The sequence below is a fragment of the Pagrus pagrus genome (genome assembly GCF_965226575.1).
Source record: "Pagrus pagrus genome assembly, chromosome: 4".
In the NCBI taxonomy this organism is placed as follows: Eukaryota; Metazoa; Chordata; class Actinopteri; order Spariformes; family Sparidae; genus Pagrus; species Pagrus pagrus.
The window spans coordinates 28,239,778-28,256,018 of NC_140188.1; the positions used below are offsets into that span (position 1 = coordinate 28,239,778).

At 40.4% G+C, this 16,241-nt stretch overlaps 1 protein-coding gene and 1 long non-coding RNA gene across 2 annotated transcripts; both read right to left on the bottom strand.

The window, feature by feature from the left end:
• Window positions 1–260: 260 nt before the first annotated feature.
• prss59 (serine protease 59, putative) lies at window positions 261–15,910 on the bottom strand. Its single transcript, XM_084351421.1, has 9 exons — window positions 15,661–15,910; window positions 15,187–15,368; window positions 14,032–14,264; window positions 12,823–12,958; window positions 9,522–9,636; window positions 3,087–3,288; window positions 2,138–2,228; window positions 1,783–1,985; window positions 261–590 (listed from the first exon to the last, which is right to left on the bottom strand). Exons 1-9 carry the CDS (start codon window positions 15,865–15,867, stop codon window positions 481–483), a joined length of 1,479 nt encoding a protein of 492 aa, XP_084207547.1. The 5' UTR covers window positions 15,868–15,910; the 3' UTR covers window positions 261–480.
• On the bottom strand, window positions 11,521–12,812 carry LOC311256393. The gene is made up of 2 exons (XR_014622496.1): window positions 12,696–12,812; window positions 11,521–11,775 (listed from the first exon to the last, which is right to left on the bottom strand). It is a non-coding gene; the product is annotated as an uncharacterized lncRNA (long non-coding RNA).
• Window positions 15,911–16,241: the final 331 nt, after the last annotated feature.

The following is a 16,241-nucleotide window of genomic DNA, read 5'->3' on the forward strand; positions in this document are numbered from 1 at the left end:
GATGCTATGTATTTGTCTTCAATCAAATAGTTCAAATAATCAATAATGAGTGCATCCACAGACATAATTCTTTTACGGTTAAACCTGCCTCCTTGAAAATGTAATTTGACTATCTGGGACTATTCTAAAGCATGTCTGAGAAAGCAAACTCAACTACTGCTCCTAGTTTATTGTATACACTGCCCAGAAACCAGCCAAGTGGCTCTAATTCTTCATTATAGCCTATTCACCTTTGCAATATCAAGACAAGAAATAGTGTCTACAGTCATAAAAACATATTTATTCAGCATATTTAGCGCAAAATTGTCTCTCATTTAAAATACCTGAAAATTGTACCTTCTTATGCTTGTGTAAAGTGCAATTTCAAGCAGTCATACAAGTGGCAGTAAAATAAGCAGTCTCACTCCAGTGTCAGTGATCTGGACAAAACAGTAATCAGTTTGCTCTGCAAAGCTATTGATTGGCATATTCTGCGATCAGTCATTGCTTCAACCACTGCTGGAGCAGTAAGAAGACGTGGTCACGGGCCAGAGCGAGCTGGGGGAGATCCTCGGTCCTGGCAGGGTACATGTTGGCACAGTGGGCTGTTCCTGGATCAGAGAAAAAATAGAAATATAAAGGATGTGGCAGCGAAAAACAGTAAAACTGAGATTTTCTGAGTTACAAGAACAATTATCCACCTAATAAAGCTAGTGCTGAACAAGTAAGTCATTGTTCTACTCGGAAACTGTTGTTTGGCTTCTGTAGTGTAGAGCAACCACGAGTGAAAGTCAGTCTACAGTTAAAGCAGTTTAATGGAACTTTCAGTATTTGTTTATTATGGTGCCCCCTGTGGACAAAGGTGGTATGGAGTAAACATTTTGATGTAGCTGTCATGTGCATTTGTTTTTAATATCTTTCTTAAACACAGCTTTTTGCAGGATTTATAGCAATGAGGTTATTATCTATTTGTAGCTATGTAAGATTAATAACTGTAATATAACAATATGAACCAAAGTAACTTTCTTTTAGTGCTGATTATTCACCTAAGTTATGTGTAATCCTTCAGCTAATAGATTTGGTTGCTAATAGATTCAGCTGCTAATAAAATAGCATTTTTTTTTGGCTCAAGTTGTCAGAATTTACTCGTAATGTTATGTCTTCATAAAAATAAGCCACAGCAAGATATAGCTGGGGTGTGTTCTGACCCGGTGACGGGCATTAAGAATAACTATATCGAAAAATGTTCACTAAAACGGACTTGTTTTCCTATGGAGGTCTAATTGAGGCATCAGTATTAAATTGAGACCGATAAAAAGTTCCTTGTAGTACGTTTAACTTGTGTACTTCAACAGAGTTTGGATTTGGAAATACACTAGTTCAAAAAGTTCCTTAAAGGCTTAATGATGAACTCTGGTCAAAGGAGAGGTGGACCTTCAAAGCACCAGTTATAATTACTATACATATGCATTGGCTTATTTTAATCAGATATTTTGGCTTAAATTTTGTACTGCATGTTACTTTATATGTTTTAAAATCATACTGTACAGATACAACTAAGTAAATGGAAAAATGTAGGCGATCCTTCACGTTAGTGCCAACTAACAAGCCACCCATCAGCCTTGCTAGCTAGTTGTTGTGAGCTGGAATTGCTTTTTAAGCTAGCAAGCTGAATAGCAGGTAAAATGGTAAAATTACTGAATAAAATTGTTACTAAATGTTTTAAAATCTTGTATCGAGACAACAGTATAACATCAACTTTCTTTGGAGCTGTAAAAACAAAGTACACCTATTCTTTCTTACCTTTGATGAAAACAGCCGGGAGGTCAGCTACGATGTCCTGCGTGATCCCCAAAGCGTGCCAGGGGTCAATGGACCCATTGGGAAAAACTATTCTGGTGGAGCGGATGTCATAGCCACCATAATACTCATTTGTCTGGGCCACGGCCTCTGCCAGCTGCTCAGCACTGACATTGTAGTAGAGTGCACATTGTTTCACTTGATACCTAAATGAGAAAACACAGATTAACAATGCCACGCGTAATGAAGCTGGAAACAGAGGAAGAAAATATCCAGTGTAAGATGTGGAAATAGCAATAGGCGCAGGGATAAAAACATAATTATGAGTAGGCAGAGAGGCAATGTTTAGTGCACTCACTCAAGAGGGAAGCCGGTGAATGGTTGGTTGGGCGAATCAGTGCTCTGGTAGAAGCCGAATTCAGTGCAGGTCTGGTAGACCCACTGTCTCCCTGACACAGGGCAGGTAAAGCTAACAGTTAGTTTTTTAATGGCTTTTTCTCCTAAAAAGTACTTACTTTTAGTTATTCAGCCCCAATTAAGAGAGGAAAGAGTCCAGCTGAAACCCACATGACAAGCTGGTGGTTGGTTGGGTTAAACACATCCCTGTGGCTTTTTAAGAGACCACTTCCTGTTCCAGTGATCCCCCTCCAGCCCTCCCACTCATGAAACTGAAGCTGTGAACTGGAACCACATCCCAGGGCAAAGGTACAACATCGACCACAGAAAACCCATTTTTGGTTAAACATGCAAAGTTGTTACTCGATACTGAGAGCCTCAACAAGAGACAACGCAGTAAAAACAAAAAGTGGTCTTAAAATAGCATTTCTCACTAAAATCTGGATGTTTTAAAACCTGATACCCAAAGAAGATAAAAACTGTATTGTTTTCCATGACTTATTCAGTATTTAAGTGATGTAACTGTCTACTTTTTTTTTTTTTTAACTTTTCCTAAAAAAGCCCTTTGACAACACCCAAAATGGGTTTGCAACATTACGACTGTGACCACATCCCACATTCAACACATAACTGTCATGTGGCTGCGTTATATTCTGGCCTCCTAAGGCTGCTATAGTTGGAGTATGACAGTGGAAAATGTCAATGTGACGTTACAATGTCTATGCCTGTTAATACTTGACATAAGAACAAATACACACCATCGGACAACCAACCAATGAAATGGACCCAAAAATACATCAAAATAGATGTTTTTCAACAGTTATTATGGTGACATTTTAAAATAGAACGGACTAGAACAACCATGTTTACACATGCAAAAATACCACTTCCCAGTTCATTTTTATACCCACCTCCCCCTGCAGCTGACCCTTCCCAGGATGTATTAGTCATGTCTCTGAGGTTGGTACTGAAGCTGACATCCAGGCATCTCCTAAAGAAGGTGTCCATCATAAGGCGGGCCACAGCAGCATAGCGGGCATAAGGCTCCCCCAGTGAGGTGTCACCCATCATACTGCACAGCACCTTGATGGTGATGTTGGTGCCTACCATACCCTAAGTTGACAGAACACAGCCACACCAGAGAAGAAAAACAGCAGATTACTTAAAATCATTAAAATCCATTATCACCTTAATATATCATATTTTATGGTGACTAAGTACTCACAGTAAGATGAAGAATGGCAATTTATGAGTAGTTTTCTGTGGGTGAATGTATTACTAAAGGCTTTATTGTAACAGGAGGTGTAAATGTGTACAATTTATCAAATTAATAAATTAATTTTTGGTTTCATTGTTCTGCAGATCTCCCTAACATGTTGATTTGACAAAAATATCAAGGGGCAACATGTAAGAATTTTAGTTTAAGACATTTGAAAATTACCTAAAATGATTAACAGAATATGATGAAACCATTTTTTACATCATGCTAAAGAGTCATAGTCCTGGATGGAGCCGCTGTAAATCACCTCGGTACTGTTCAGTCCCTGTCCGGCTATGTTTAGTGAGAGGCAGTCGGGTCCGTCCAGCCTGAAAACCTCTTCCTCCAGACGGTCTAAAGCTCCTAACTGAGCTAACAGCAGCTATGGTTAGCAGCAAGTAACGTTATTCTGGTGATATGCTGCCCCCTATTTGTTTGGAGTATGAATTGAACAGGTGACAAATCCTTACATATTACACCTTTAAATAAGTTCAGAAATCACTATATACTGGAAGTAGAAAGCTGTTAAGACTCAGTTTCAGTGTCCTACTAACTAAATCTCAACCTCCCCTCTGCACTGCTCTGATCATCGGACAGAATATGACAATCAACTGCTCTTAAAAAAATGTTAAAAAGGGAAAATGTTTTGTCACCAATGGATATTGGAGACACCTAATGACAAGAGCAAAAGTTCCTCCTCATGTTTCCTGAAAATTTGGAAAATACTGGTGTTGCTGCAATTTGCCCTCCCCAAGTTCTGCCAATGATGTCATTTTTGTCTGTACTGGTTAGCCACACAAAAGCAGCAACCTCAGGGGCTAAAAGATGAAGCCAACGTAATGTGCCAAAGAAAACAGTTCCTCTAATGGCCACTTAAGCCCTGCTCCTGAAGCAAGGCAATCCCACTAAGACGAAAGTTAAGAACTGTAAATAAGATTGATGATGACTCTTTCTTTTATGAATTTTTGATCCATGGAGGTTTAATATTTGGTAAACTTTCCTCAAGCTGAGAAAAGCGATTTAAAATCGATGACGTCATCACAATGTATAGCCTATGGGCCGAGCAGGAACTCATGGGCGGGGCCAGCGGAGGAAACTCTACTGCGCATATTCAACGGGCTGCATAATGAGGAAGTAAACACAGAAGCCAGAAAACTTTTTGGGCGTATGCGCTACTCAAGCAATTCTTATCGGGCGCCATCTTTGCATCTGCAATCTAATTCTTATCTAAATCTATGAATTAAAGGCGTGCCACTTTGAGTGACAGCTAGCTGCTAGCTGTCTAGCTAGCTGTCAACAACCAGGCTTGCCTCAGCTCCACCCACGCTCCACCTCTTTGCCCATTTTTGGAATTAGCCAGGAGTAAGCTTTACAATGGCTCTTCAGAAACCTATAGGTGACGTCGAGGAGACTACGTCTATGTTTTATAGTCTATAGCCACACAGTAGCGACCACAACCATGCATTCTATGGTTGTGGTCTATACGTTTTTTTGTTCTCTGCCACCCAATGGACTGCTGTAGCCAAACAGTTGACGCATCGGTTCACCCAAATCAGGGGAGGTTCGAGAGGCCATTACATTAAAACATGAACTATCTGCATGGTGAGACACAAAAGGAGATAAGTGAGATTTTTTTGTCAGGGCTTGGAAACAGCAGCTGAATAAACAATCTCATCTCAAGGTTCATATAGTCAGGGTTGTTGATGTTTTCCACAGACTGTGGAATGGCATAACATTAAAATCTTTGTTTAGCAGGAAACCTCCACTGAAATTATAAAAAAATGTGTCCCCTGGCCATGGTATGCAGCAAAACAAACAAAACAAGCAAACAAACAACTGGTGATAGACTCCACTAAATGCATACCATATGATATATCCATATACAGATAATATACACTTGGGCACAGTGGAGCTTTGAGCTAAATGCTAAAATGCTCATAATGACAATCGTAGCATCGTGATGTTTACAGCATGTTCATCATTTTTATTTGCTAATATATGCTAGTCGGCATAAAACAAATACACAAATACATACAAATATCAACTCCATGGTGGTGCTAGAGGAAAAGTCACAGGATCACCAAAGTCAGAAGACAAACATGAATGTTTGTACAAAATGTCATGACAATTCATGCTGTAGTATAGACATTGCAGTCGGGATGCAAGTGGTGGACACACCAACTTAACAAACCTCGTTGGAAATAAAGAGATTTGTTTTATACCCCATCCAAGATTTGCAGCATCAGAACAACGATAAATGACCAACTGGTGACAAAATGCACAAAATGTATCCAATACCATGAAAATATTGTGTAGTAAAATTAAAAACCTATGGTCTGTGTGAGGAGATGGCAGCATCACAGGTTAGCGCTGGAGTGTATAAAGGCACATGTGAGGTGAGGAGCTCAGAGGGCTGTGCTACAGGGCTTTCCCTCCATAATCACAAGACAAGTGAATGCATCAAAGGTGCTTCACAGTGCATTTCAACCTTGGGGATCAGTTGTTTGAGTATACTGATGGCTCAAGGTCTGTATAGGTAAAAACTATCACCCATTGGTTTGAAGCCATAAGTTTGGCATAACAGTTGTCGCCATCTTGGCTTTTTGGAACCAGACGTGACCTTATTTGGATGAGAGTGTAGCTGGCAAGGATACGTAGTGCTGTGCCTCTGTCCTCTACCCCTGACAACCTGTCAAACACAAGGTAGCCACGCTCTACAGCATACCCTGTTTTATTCTCTATTTTACTGTAAATGGGACCATAATTTACAAACATCATGCTGTATTGAAGAAGACTTAAAACTAGTGATTGAGACCAGAAAGTTGTCAGGAAACTGTTTACTGAGGTATTAAATCAAGTGAGAAGTGGAGTAATTTTTTTCATAAGCTTACATACAATCTGACTACCTTTTCCAACCAGTGGAGTCGCCCCAGGACTGGCCTTAGAAAGAATATAGGTTTAAGGCATTTGCGCATAGGTTTCACTTTGAAATGCAGCCTTGGAATGAGGATTGAAGGAGTGAACAGTCTGTAGTAGTTACATTTGTTCTTAAGTGTGAAATGAAAGCCTTGTTAACTATAAATGACCCTATGATTCCTGTCCTATTTGCATCTCTCTGCATCTTCCGAGTAAAAAGAGGAACTGTTAGTTCTTGTTCTCCAGGCTGTGCTGTTACATAATGTCCTTCCGTATTTTATAAAGCACCCCTTTGATAACCCCTCAACTGTGAAGCCACTGCTCTGACTCTTCTGATAGAGTTACACCTCGGCCCTGGTTCTTACCAAAATTCCTCAGTGGTACCTAAAACCTGGTAGCTCGCCCTATACCCAGCCCTTTGTGTCAGAGAGGCAGCTGTTGCCTGAGTTTGTCCGCTGGTGCTGTGGACTCTCTGGCCCACCGCTCCTCTCGGTTCTTTTATAAGCGTCTCTTTAGCTTGGGGCGACAGGAAACCAGAGAGACCACAGAGTCTTTTGTTACTTTTTCACATCAGCTTATTGGTAACCGGACTCACGTCTCCTCAAGGCACCAGGGGGGACAGAGAGGGGATGGGATGAAGAAAGGGGAGGGGAAAAATGGGGTAACTTGTAAAAAAAAACAAAAGGGCACCAAGAGGGAAAAGGCAAGCAGACAGTAACAGTACAGTGACAGATAATAATAGAAAACATGTTGTGAGACGTAGTGTGGACTACATCCGGCCACAGGGGGAAAGCTGGAAGATTTTTTTCACAATTTCAGTACAAAGGCTGGGCAATTTAATTTCTATGTATATAACTGTAGTATGGAAATTTCTTTACAATGTGACATGTGATACAGAGTTTTCATTTTGTTGCCTTTATTGTCTTCTGAAAGATGGTCTTGGATTACAGCACAGAAAACAGGTATGTCATTAAAAGACACATAACCTACAACTGAACAGACAATAGATTGAACTGACTGGCCCCCTATCCTTTTTCTGTCCTCCACTAGTTGCCCATTAATAAGTTGAAAGGGAGTAGTTTTGAGGAGTACGACTGAAAATGTGTAAAAAGTTGTGTAAAGCCTTTTGTATCTCCAGAAATAGCTGTCTCATACATTGCCTCAAGTGACTGAGTCAGAGTCAGTTTGGCCCTGAGCACTACCAGTTTGAAAATGAATACAATCTGGGGGTGTGGACCTCTGTAGGCTACACCTCACCTCTGCTGGTGGCAAGCAGCTCGAGGCTACATTAGCTGCTATTTGCAAAACACACTCGCATCTCCAACCCTTGGGGGTCAAGTTGCATTGTGAGTAATGTTAGGGTGCCAGGTATTTGGCAAGAAAGCCAGGTTTTTGGCAAGGAAGGATAAATGCGTTGAAAAAGAAATATGATATCTCTTGGTCTGCTGCAACAGTTTTGTACTCCAAAAGTTTTCTTCTGCTGCCCAAGACGGGTTCCCTTGATGCTGAATGCAGAAGCCCTGCAGGGGTACTTACAAACAGCCAGTGTGCAGTTGGTATGAGACTGATGCCACAGTGTTCACTTAATAAGGAGACCTAAATAAACTGCAGAAGTAGGCACAGTGACATCAGGTCACAGACAGACCTGCTTCAGCTGAACTTTACTCTTCTAGTATTTGGTTTGACTTGACAGGTCATGATGGATTTATCAGAGAGGAGATCATTTTGCCAGAGTTTGGGGCGATGATGCAAATTTAAGGGTTTTTAAAGACTTGACCAAACATTGACCTAACTGAAGTACTGTTTGGTGTTCAGGCCCGTTGTTTGCTAAGCTAACAGCATGGCTCTAGTAATGTATATGTTAGCTTTGGTCCAGACTGAAATATCTCAACAAATTTTGAATGGATTGCTATGAAATCCCAGACATTCATGGTCCACAGAGGATAACTTACTTTGATGGTGTCGTGACCTATCCCTTTCGTGCATCCATCTCGTCAAAGTTTCAATTGGTTCAGTACAGTGCTATCAGCCTTACACTTTGTTTTGTGGTATTTTTCCATATATTAGCTAACACGATAAACTGAAATGGTGAACATACTGTAATACCTGTTTAACCAGCATCTTAGCATTTTCACTATGAGTCTGTTAGCATGACCACATTAGCATTTAGGTAAAAGCACTGCTGTGTCTAAGTAGAGCTTCAGAGGTCCTGTCGTGGCTGAAGACTTGTGTTTGTGTATATATGTTGCTAAAAGGAAGCCACCTCTCATACAGCTATACTAACAAAGTGAGCAAGCAAGCGGCCCCGGGAGCAATCTTGGAGACTTCTTACAAGGCAGCATCTTTGGGCCCCTCACTCGTACACCTCATAACTGCCTTCCACTCAACCAAGACCGAATAATGGGTCGACCCTTGACCTACAAAGGCTCCACACAAACTCTCCCTTTCTTCTGTCTCAGTTCTACATGCATAAGTGATGTGTCATATGTGATAAATTGTTTCTATATCAGATATCAGGAGATTTCGTAAGCTATACTGGAATACTGTCTGAGGTCAGTCTTTAAAGATTGCAAACGGCCTTGAAGCTCAGCTCCAGTTATTCAGTTATTTTCAACGTGGAATTTGTCAGTTTATTTATTTATATTCATTTAGAGCCTTTGAAGTGCTTGTAGTGGATTTTTGAATAGAATAGGAAAGGACACACAGTAAAATAATTATAATATTAGCTAGGAAGTGGTTGAATGCTAACATAAGCTAATGGGTTCAAATAAAACACGGTGCTAGACTTTGAAATACGGCCTCATGTTCACTCTACTTTTCACTATCCATTGTCTTTTCAGTTGCTGATCAATCAGGAAGCGGTGATATGATAATTTGTCAGATGACCTACGTTTATATGACTTGCGTGGCAGAACAACATTTAACCTTCCCACCATGAGCGTGACGTCAGAGGAAAATGGTCGCAGTGTGAATATGGTCTATAATTAGTGTGATACGCAATAAAGAGCTTCAGTACCTCACGATGGTCTACACACTCTTTGTGAGCAATGGATACTGATCTTGGTATGAAACAACTAAATTCAAAAATAGTAACTGTTCAGTATCTGCCTCCAAAATCCATGTTTTAAGATGTTTTAGTGATGTTGTTTGGCATGTGTCTACTATCTCTCACCTCAAACGCCCTGTTGTCTTCATTGTACTGGACCACATCCATAAAGTTGCCAGCAAGCATTTCTAGGAAGTAGGCCGAGTCCATCTCTGACTGGATCTGCAGTTTGGAACACAAGCTGGAGGTGGAGAGGAGGAAGAGAGGAAGCAAAGGAATAGGGAGGAAGATGATGAAGAAGTGGAGAAGGAGGGGGAATTGGGAGGTGGAGGAAGTGAGGCAAGGTGGGGGAGATGAAGAATAAAATAAGACGAAAGTTAGACCAGAGTGTGTTGTGACATTTATACACTGCATCTTACAATATTTTGTCTTTGAACCAGGTTCTTCTGTATGATAACTAGCGACAGAGCATGGATGTGTTGAACCATGATTGTGGATGGATTGTGTTGACCACTATTCAGAAAGTTTCAACTAATCTCTCCAACTTCAGAATAAAATCTGTATTAGCCACACTGGCTGGCGTGGCTGGGATAGCTCCAGGGACAGACAACAAATACTAGCATTCATTTTCGTACAGACATTCCTTAGTTCCCAAAACATGCATCCTACTGTCATTGGTGGCCCCCTAACTTGTCCTGTAGCACCAGCACAAGGTTGATATTCTAGATTTTTTTGTGAAATGTCTCTACAACTACAAATAGGATTGCCATGAATATGTGTCGGATATTCAAAATGTACAGAAGATAAGAGGGAAATGTGCTCAGTGTTGTAGAAAGTACCCAAAAGTCATACTTGAGTAAAAGTAAAGATATTGTGTTAAAATATTACTTTGGTAAAAATTAAAGTTACCCATACAAATAGTACTTGAGTAATAGTCTAAAAGTATCTGATATCAAATGTACTTAAGTATCAAAAGTACAGGTAAAAGTAAATTACACATATATTTACATGTATGTAAATATTGTTTACTATGGGTTGACCAATCAGATCAGACACTCAGCATTTTTCTGATTATCTGAATCTGTGTATTTTATTGATTTTTAAAAATCTGATTGTTGATAAAATAAGTTAATTTAAAAATGCACTCATGGCCCTGATGCAGCATGCAATCAGAAAAGTCACAGGTAACTGAAGTTATCAAATTAATATAATAAGTATAAAGTACGATATTTGCCTCCAGTATGTAGTGGAGTGGAAGTATAAAGTAGTAAAGTACCTCAAAATTGTACTTAAGTACAGTCCTTGCGTAAATGTACTTAGTTAGACTACATCACTGCAAATGTTATCATGCAGGCAGACACAATACACATTACACATGCTAATGATAAACATAAGCATTAGCACTGGCATTTTAAGCTTGTTGCCATGCTGATTTTAACATTGAGCTTTCCCTGCGTACAGCCTCACACAGAGCTGGTGACATGGCTGCAGAGTCTGAGTCTTGTTTAGTCTGAACAGTTGATTTCACGTCTTAGTAGAACAGTGATTCATTCAGTTAATACACATATGGTGATAAGGTTCATTTGTCAAATGGACAGTAATTAAGGTGCGGTGTCAAACAAAAATGAAAGTGTTTGTTATACTTTCTCGGCTATCAGTCAGACCTTTTCTTTGGTAAAGTGATGTTGTGACATGTTGATTTTAGCAACAATTCATCTGTGAGTGTGTGTATGAGTCGGTGTGCAGTGAACCATATTTCCTTCATGATGAAATCATGACGCATGTACTGTATTCTCTGAGGCGTTGTGGTTTGGCAGCTGGACAAGCCTCCAAACCACCTTACTGGCCTTTGTGTGTTTGTGCCTGCATGAGGACATGTCTGAATCTACAGTCTGCATGATGTGCAAGAAGCTAAAATAAAAGATGTCCACTGTGGTCAGGGCAGCACAGACACACTGCTTCAGTGTGTCTCCATGGCATTATTACTTCTGTGGGACTAACCACACAATTATAAAAGCCTTTTAAGCCTGTTTATTCATCATGGTGACTGACCTTACAGTCACTCTAATGACCTAAAATACAGAAACATAAAATATCACCACAGACAGCCCTAATGACTGCTGACTGTGTGTGCCACATGATTGAAATGTTTACTTTGGTTTACAAGCTTTTTCATAGACAACCAGTGCAGTGCTGATGGGTCTACAATAAACAGATGTAGATAAACTGGATCACATTCATCCGAGGGGGGTGACACTGGCTGGTCTGACATTCCTGAGTCCCAGGCTCAGTCCAAAAAGGCTTGAGGGACACTCATGAAGCTATAACAGGACCTGACTCGAACCAGGAACCAAGACAACCCTCACTGCTCTTTGAACTCCTAACAGAGCAGAGGTATCACATTAGTCCACTTATTCCTACACTGACGCTAACAGTTTAGATCTAACAGTGCTGTTTCCCATGCTGCCCTGCTCACTGTCTGAAAATTAGCTGATTTAAAGCATCATTATGTAGAAACTGGCATTTTGTGCGATTTGGCACCCCCCAGAGGGTTAGGTTTAGTGTGAGAGTGCAACACCACTGTCAATTTCCAGGACTTTGTCATCATTTGTCAGATGTAATGTAGTTTACTAACTACAAACAAAACTCATTACATGTATGTAACACTGTGATCCTCCCCTTTCACTGAAGCTACATAGTGCAGAAACAAGTGATAGTGAGGCAGAGTGGCTGAGACAGAGACACCATTCACCCTATTACAAGACGCTGTACCATCAACATGATTCTGAAGCTTATTTCTAAGGTCAAAAGTTACATAATGTTGCTTAATAACCATTTTCTTTCTAGCTGAGAGTTAGATAAAACTACTGATATCATTTTCATGTCTGTTCGATGAACGCCGGTTAGCTCAGCTTGGCATAAAGACTGGAAACCGCTAACCTGGCTCCGAGGATTTGTACAAAAATGTATGGAATTCAACCCGTTGTAAATAAAACACAAGGAAATGCAAGAAAATGTATGAAGTAGAAGGCATGCTAAAACAATAATAGAGAATGAAGTGTACCAGAGTCTGGGATTAATTAACTAAAAATGTATCATACACTGAAAGCAAAAAATAATAACTTTGCATTAAGGATGTGTTTCCTCATCAGTTACACAGGTATCATGATGTATCCCAGAAGACTGTCTTATCATATCGTAAAATAATTTGTTCCAGATAGTCATCAAAAATCATTTTACATGGCTAGTTAGTTGCTTGACAGTACATTTATGGAGTTACTTGAAAGAAAGTTTGAATACCATTCCAACTCCCAGAACTGTAGGATGACGTACATCATCCAGGGCCTGGCTCAGTTGAAATGTAGCCATCTGTTTGTAAATTACAGGAAAGAGACAGTATGGTCTACAGAGAGTTTAGACACCGTACTTGAAGTCTTTGGTGATGTTGTCATAGGTCTTGGGGTCCTTCAGGCGCTCCACAAGGGTATCTGAAGCCTTTTTTACCAGTAGGGGGCACTCTGCATTCTCTGAGGCCAGCGAACGCTGCACAACCTCCAAGTACTCTGGCAAAACATGAAAACACAGGGAGGGGTGGACACTTAAACCTGGGCTGCTATAAAAAGACCGCAATAATACACGAGAGCCTCAGTTAAACATACAGGACTATTTTAAGGTGCTGCAAAAGCACCAATTCATCTTCAAAATGATGACCCAGTTCTAGTCGAGTGCTGGAGAAAGTATTTGTTTCAAAGGGTTTCGGTGAGGTTAGAAGTGAAATGATGAGTCAAAACCAAAGTAAATTTCACAGTTTATGAAACTCTAATAGCAGGCTCTCAAGGGAAAAACTCCACATTACAAAATCCTGGAATATTTCCACCTGGAGTGAAAGCCAGCCTCTTACTGCTGACTAACTGCAGTGCTGTCTGGGGAAATAATAACTTTGTGGTGCCATGGACTGGGGAGCAAAAAGACATCTGACGTCAGTGCACCATGTACACTCTTCTCTGTGTGTTTTGTCTTGGATATATTCCTTTTGTCAAAGAGAATGTGTGTGATTATGTCTTCCAGATAGCATGAGTGTGTGGGTGGAACAGTACAGATCCATGTTCAAAGCTAATCTGACCTTGATTCCAGCCTGCAGCCTTCCGGAGAAAAACAACGGGCTCAGCCAAACACAACACAGACGCAGAAAGAAAGTGAACCCTTGCTCATCTTTGATCTGTCTGGGACTCTTATTTCCAAGACACTGAACAAAACTGGAAAATTGCAGTGAATTACAATTAAATGCTTGATGTAGTCGACAAAGATCCTCATATGGGAGCCCTCTGCAGGGATTACAGACCAAATTAAATTTCGATGAAGATCTTTTCTTTAATTAAGGGTTGTTTGGTGCACCATGTAAAGCTGAATTTGACATACAATTAAACAGTCTCAGGTCATTCTTTATGTAGCATCTATAATTCATTTCCCCATAGCAGATCTAACATACATTTCCTGTTTCTTTAAAATAGAGTTTAAAACTGTAAATATCCAAAAAGGAATGCCATTATTTTCATAAGATGAAATTGAAGACCAATATTAGTGTGTGTGACTGTGACGTGTGTGTGTGGTCATGTCATACAGTCTCTCTTCATACCTGGGAAGTTAACAGTGGCATGAACAGGTGCACTTGTGGCCACAGAGGCATGGACCAGGTGTGGATACTTGAGCCTGAACCAAGCAGCGAGAGAACCTGGGTATGACCCACCAAACGCCACCCACTTCCTGTTGGCCAGCCCTCGGGTCTCTCCCACAACGGTGCGGAAGTGTGCCAGGTCAGCCAATGCCTGGCGACTGCTGAGGTAACGCAGGTTGTCTGTGCTGAGGTCACTAAATGAAGAGGAGAGGGAATTTAAATAGTAGTTTGAGTGAGCAGTACATCCATCATTCAGGACTGTCCTTGAAATGCACCGCTGCCATCTAGTGGTAAACAGCTGCACCAGCATCGTTTCCTGTTCACACTGAACACATGAAGCTTGTTGCCCAGCAGATTTTGTCCTTTTGTTGATCCCACAGTATTGTGCAACCAGAGTTGCAGGAAGAGCTCAAACCGCAGAGAACTCTTGGTCAGAATGATGGTAATGGCTGTCCTTTGGCACAGCTCATACTGTAAAGTGATACTTTCGCAATCCCAACTGGGAAACTATTTGTTTATTTTACAGTGGGTGACGACACTACTCTGTGACAAAGAGAAGAAAGACCTGAACCAATCTGTTGTCTGAAAAGCAACATTTCTGAAAGTACTGAATGAGAATTCACAACCAAGATTCATCAAGTTCCATAAATGACATACATACATACATACACATACAAATAACAATTAACTTCATTATCAATTAATCTTCCAGTTATTTTCTTGATTAATCGATTAATCGTTTGGTTTATAAAATGCCAAAATATTGTGAAAAATACTCATCACAATTTCCCAGAGCCCAAAGTGACGCCTTCAAATTGCTTCTTTTGTCCAACAAACAATCCAAAGCCCAAAGACTTTTCATTTACTGTCATGAATGACAAAGACAGCAAATCCTCACATTTAAGAAGCTGGATCCAGAAAACATTTTACCATTCTGCTTTGAAAGTGACTGAGACAATTAATTGATTATCAAAATAGTTGCTGATTAATTTTCAACCAATTGAGTCGTCGACAGACTAGACTAATTGTTGCACCACTTTTATGTGTCTGAATTTTCTTAATGCTCCATCAAGATGTCTTCAAGGTCAGGGATTAAATCATAAAGATCAAACGTACACAGTTGGGCGACTCTTTCCATAGAAGCGATGTTCCAGCATCAAGCAAAGTGCTCCCATTTTCTCTGCGTAGGTGAGCCAGGTGCCCTCCAGCATCCAAGCTGAATTGGCCGGGCCCTCTCCACCTATCATCAGAAACACTGGACCACCCGGCCTGTAGAAGTCTTCATTCACAAAGAACCTCTGATGGGAAAGAAAGGGAGAGTCAGTCAGAGTGGAAAAAACCTACAGACAGAGGGGACGTCAGTGGTCAGGTTTACATCAGTATGCATGTAGTTTTTAGAATAAGCCAAGAAGGTTAAGTTTTTGACAGATGCACTGGATGCACTAAATGTACTGGATGGGATCATTTTCAACACAAATGCAATATGCTTAACTTACTGAAGGTCATGACGAGCTAAATCTGATCCCTTTGGTAATCTCAAAATATGTTTCAACCATTATAAGGATGCACATAACACATCAACAGACTTACCTGCTTCCACTCTCTGGTATCTGCACCATTGAAGTGATCCAGCTTCTGGGGGAACCACTGCTCCTCAAACACAGCTCCACGGCTGCTATCCTGCACCTGAATAAACTTCCTGAAGCCCTTAAACTGTCCCTCTGCCACAACAAAGAGAGAAACCACGAAAAGTAGGGTTACTTTACACAGAAACAACCGACACGTTTGAAAAGCCATGTTGATATAAACAGGGAAGCAGTCAGGGGCATGTGATTTATTTCCATACGGTCACATGACACGCTCCTCTGCTACTTAAAATTACTTCCAAAAACATGGGAGATTTGAACTCGTACGCATCTTCTCATACCAATGTAACACTTGTGACATGCTCACCATCTACATATGAATAATTCAAGTGAAAATGGTCTATAAGTTATATTATTAATATGTATTTGTCGAAAATGCTTAAAAACGATCGAAATAACTTGTATTGAATGAGTGTAAGTCACAATACAGCGTGTTACATGGCTTCAAATATGTCACTCAAAATGCGGATGCTTGTAAATACTACTAAATAGCAATAAAAATCATAGTTTTTCAACGGGGCGTTT

What these genes read in the sequence shown, in the direction of transcription:
- prss59 (XM_084351421.1), bottom strand. Translation starts at nt 15,867, where the DNA reads ATGGCTTTTCAAACGTGTCGGTTGTTTCTGTGTAAAGTAACCCTACTT. An exon ending in AAGACAACAGGGCGTTTGAG is followed by an intron (nt 3,289 to 9,521) that starts GTGAGAGATAGT and finishes CTGTCAACTTAG; the next exon opens with GGTATGGTAGGCACCAACAT. An exon ending in AGGGTCAGCTGCAGGGGGAG is followed by an intron (nt 2,229 to 3,086) that starts GTGGGTATAAAA and finishes GCCCTGTGTCAG; the next exon opens with GGAGACAGTGGGTCTACCAG.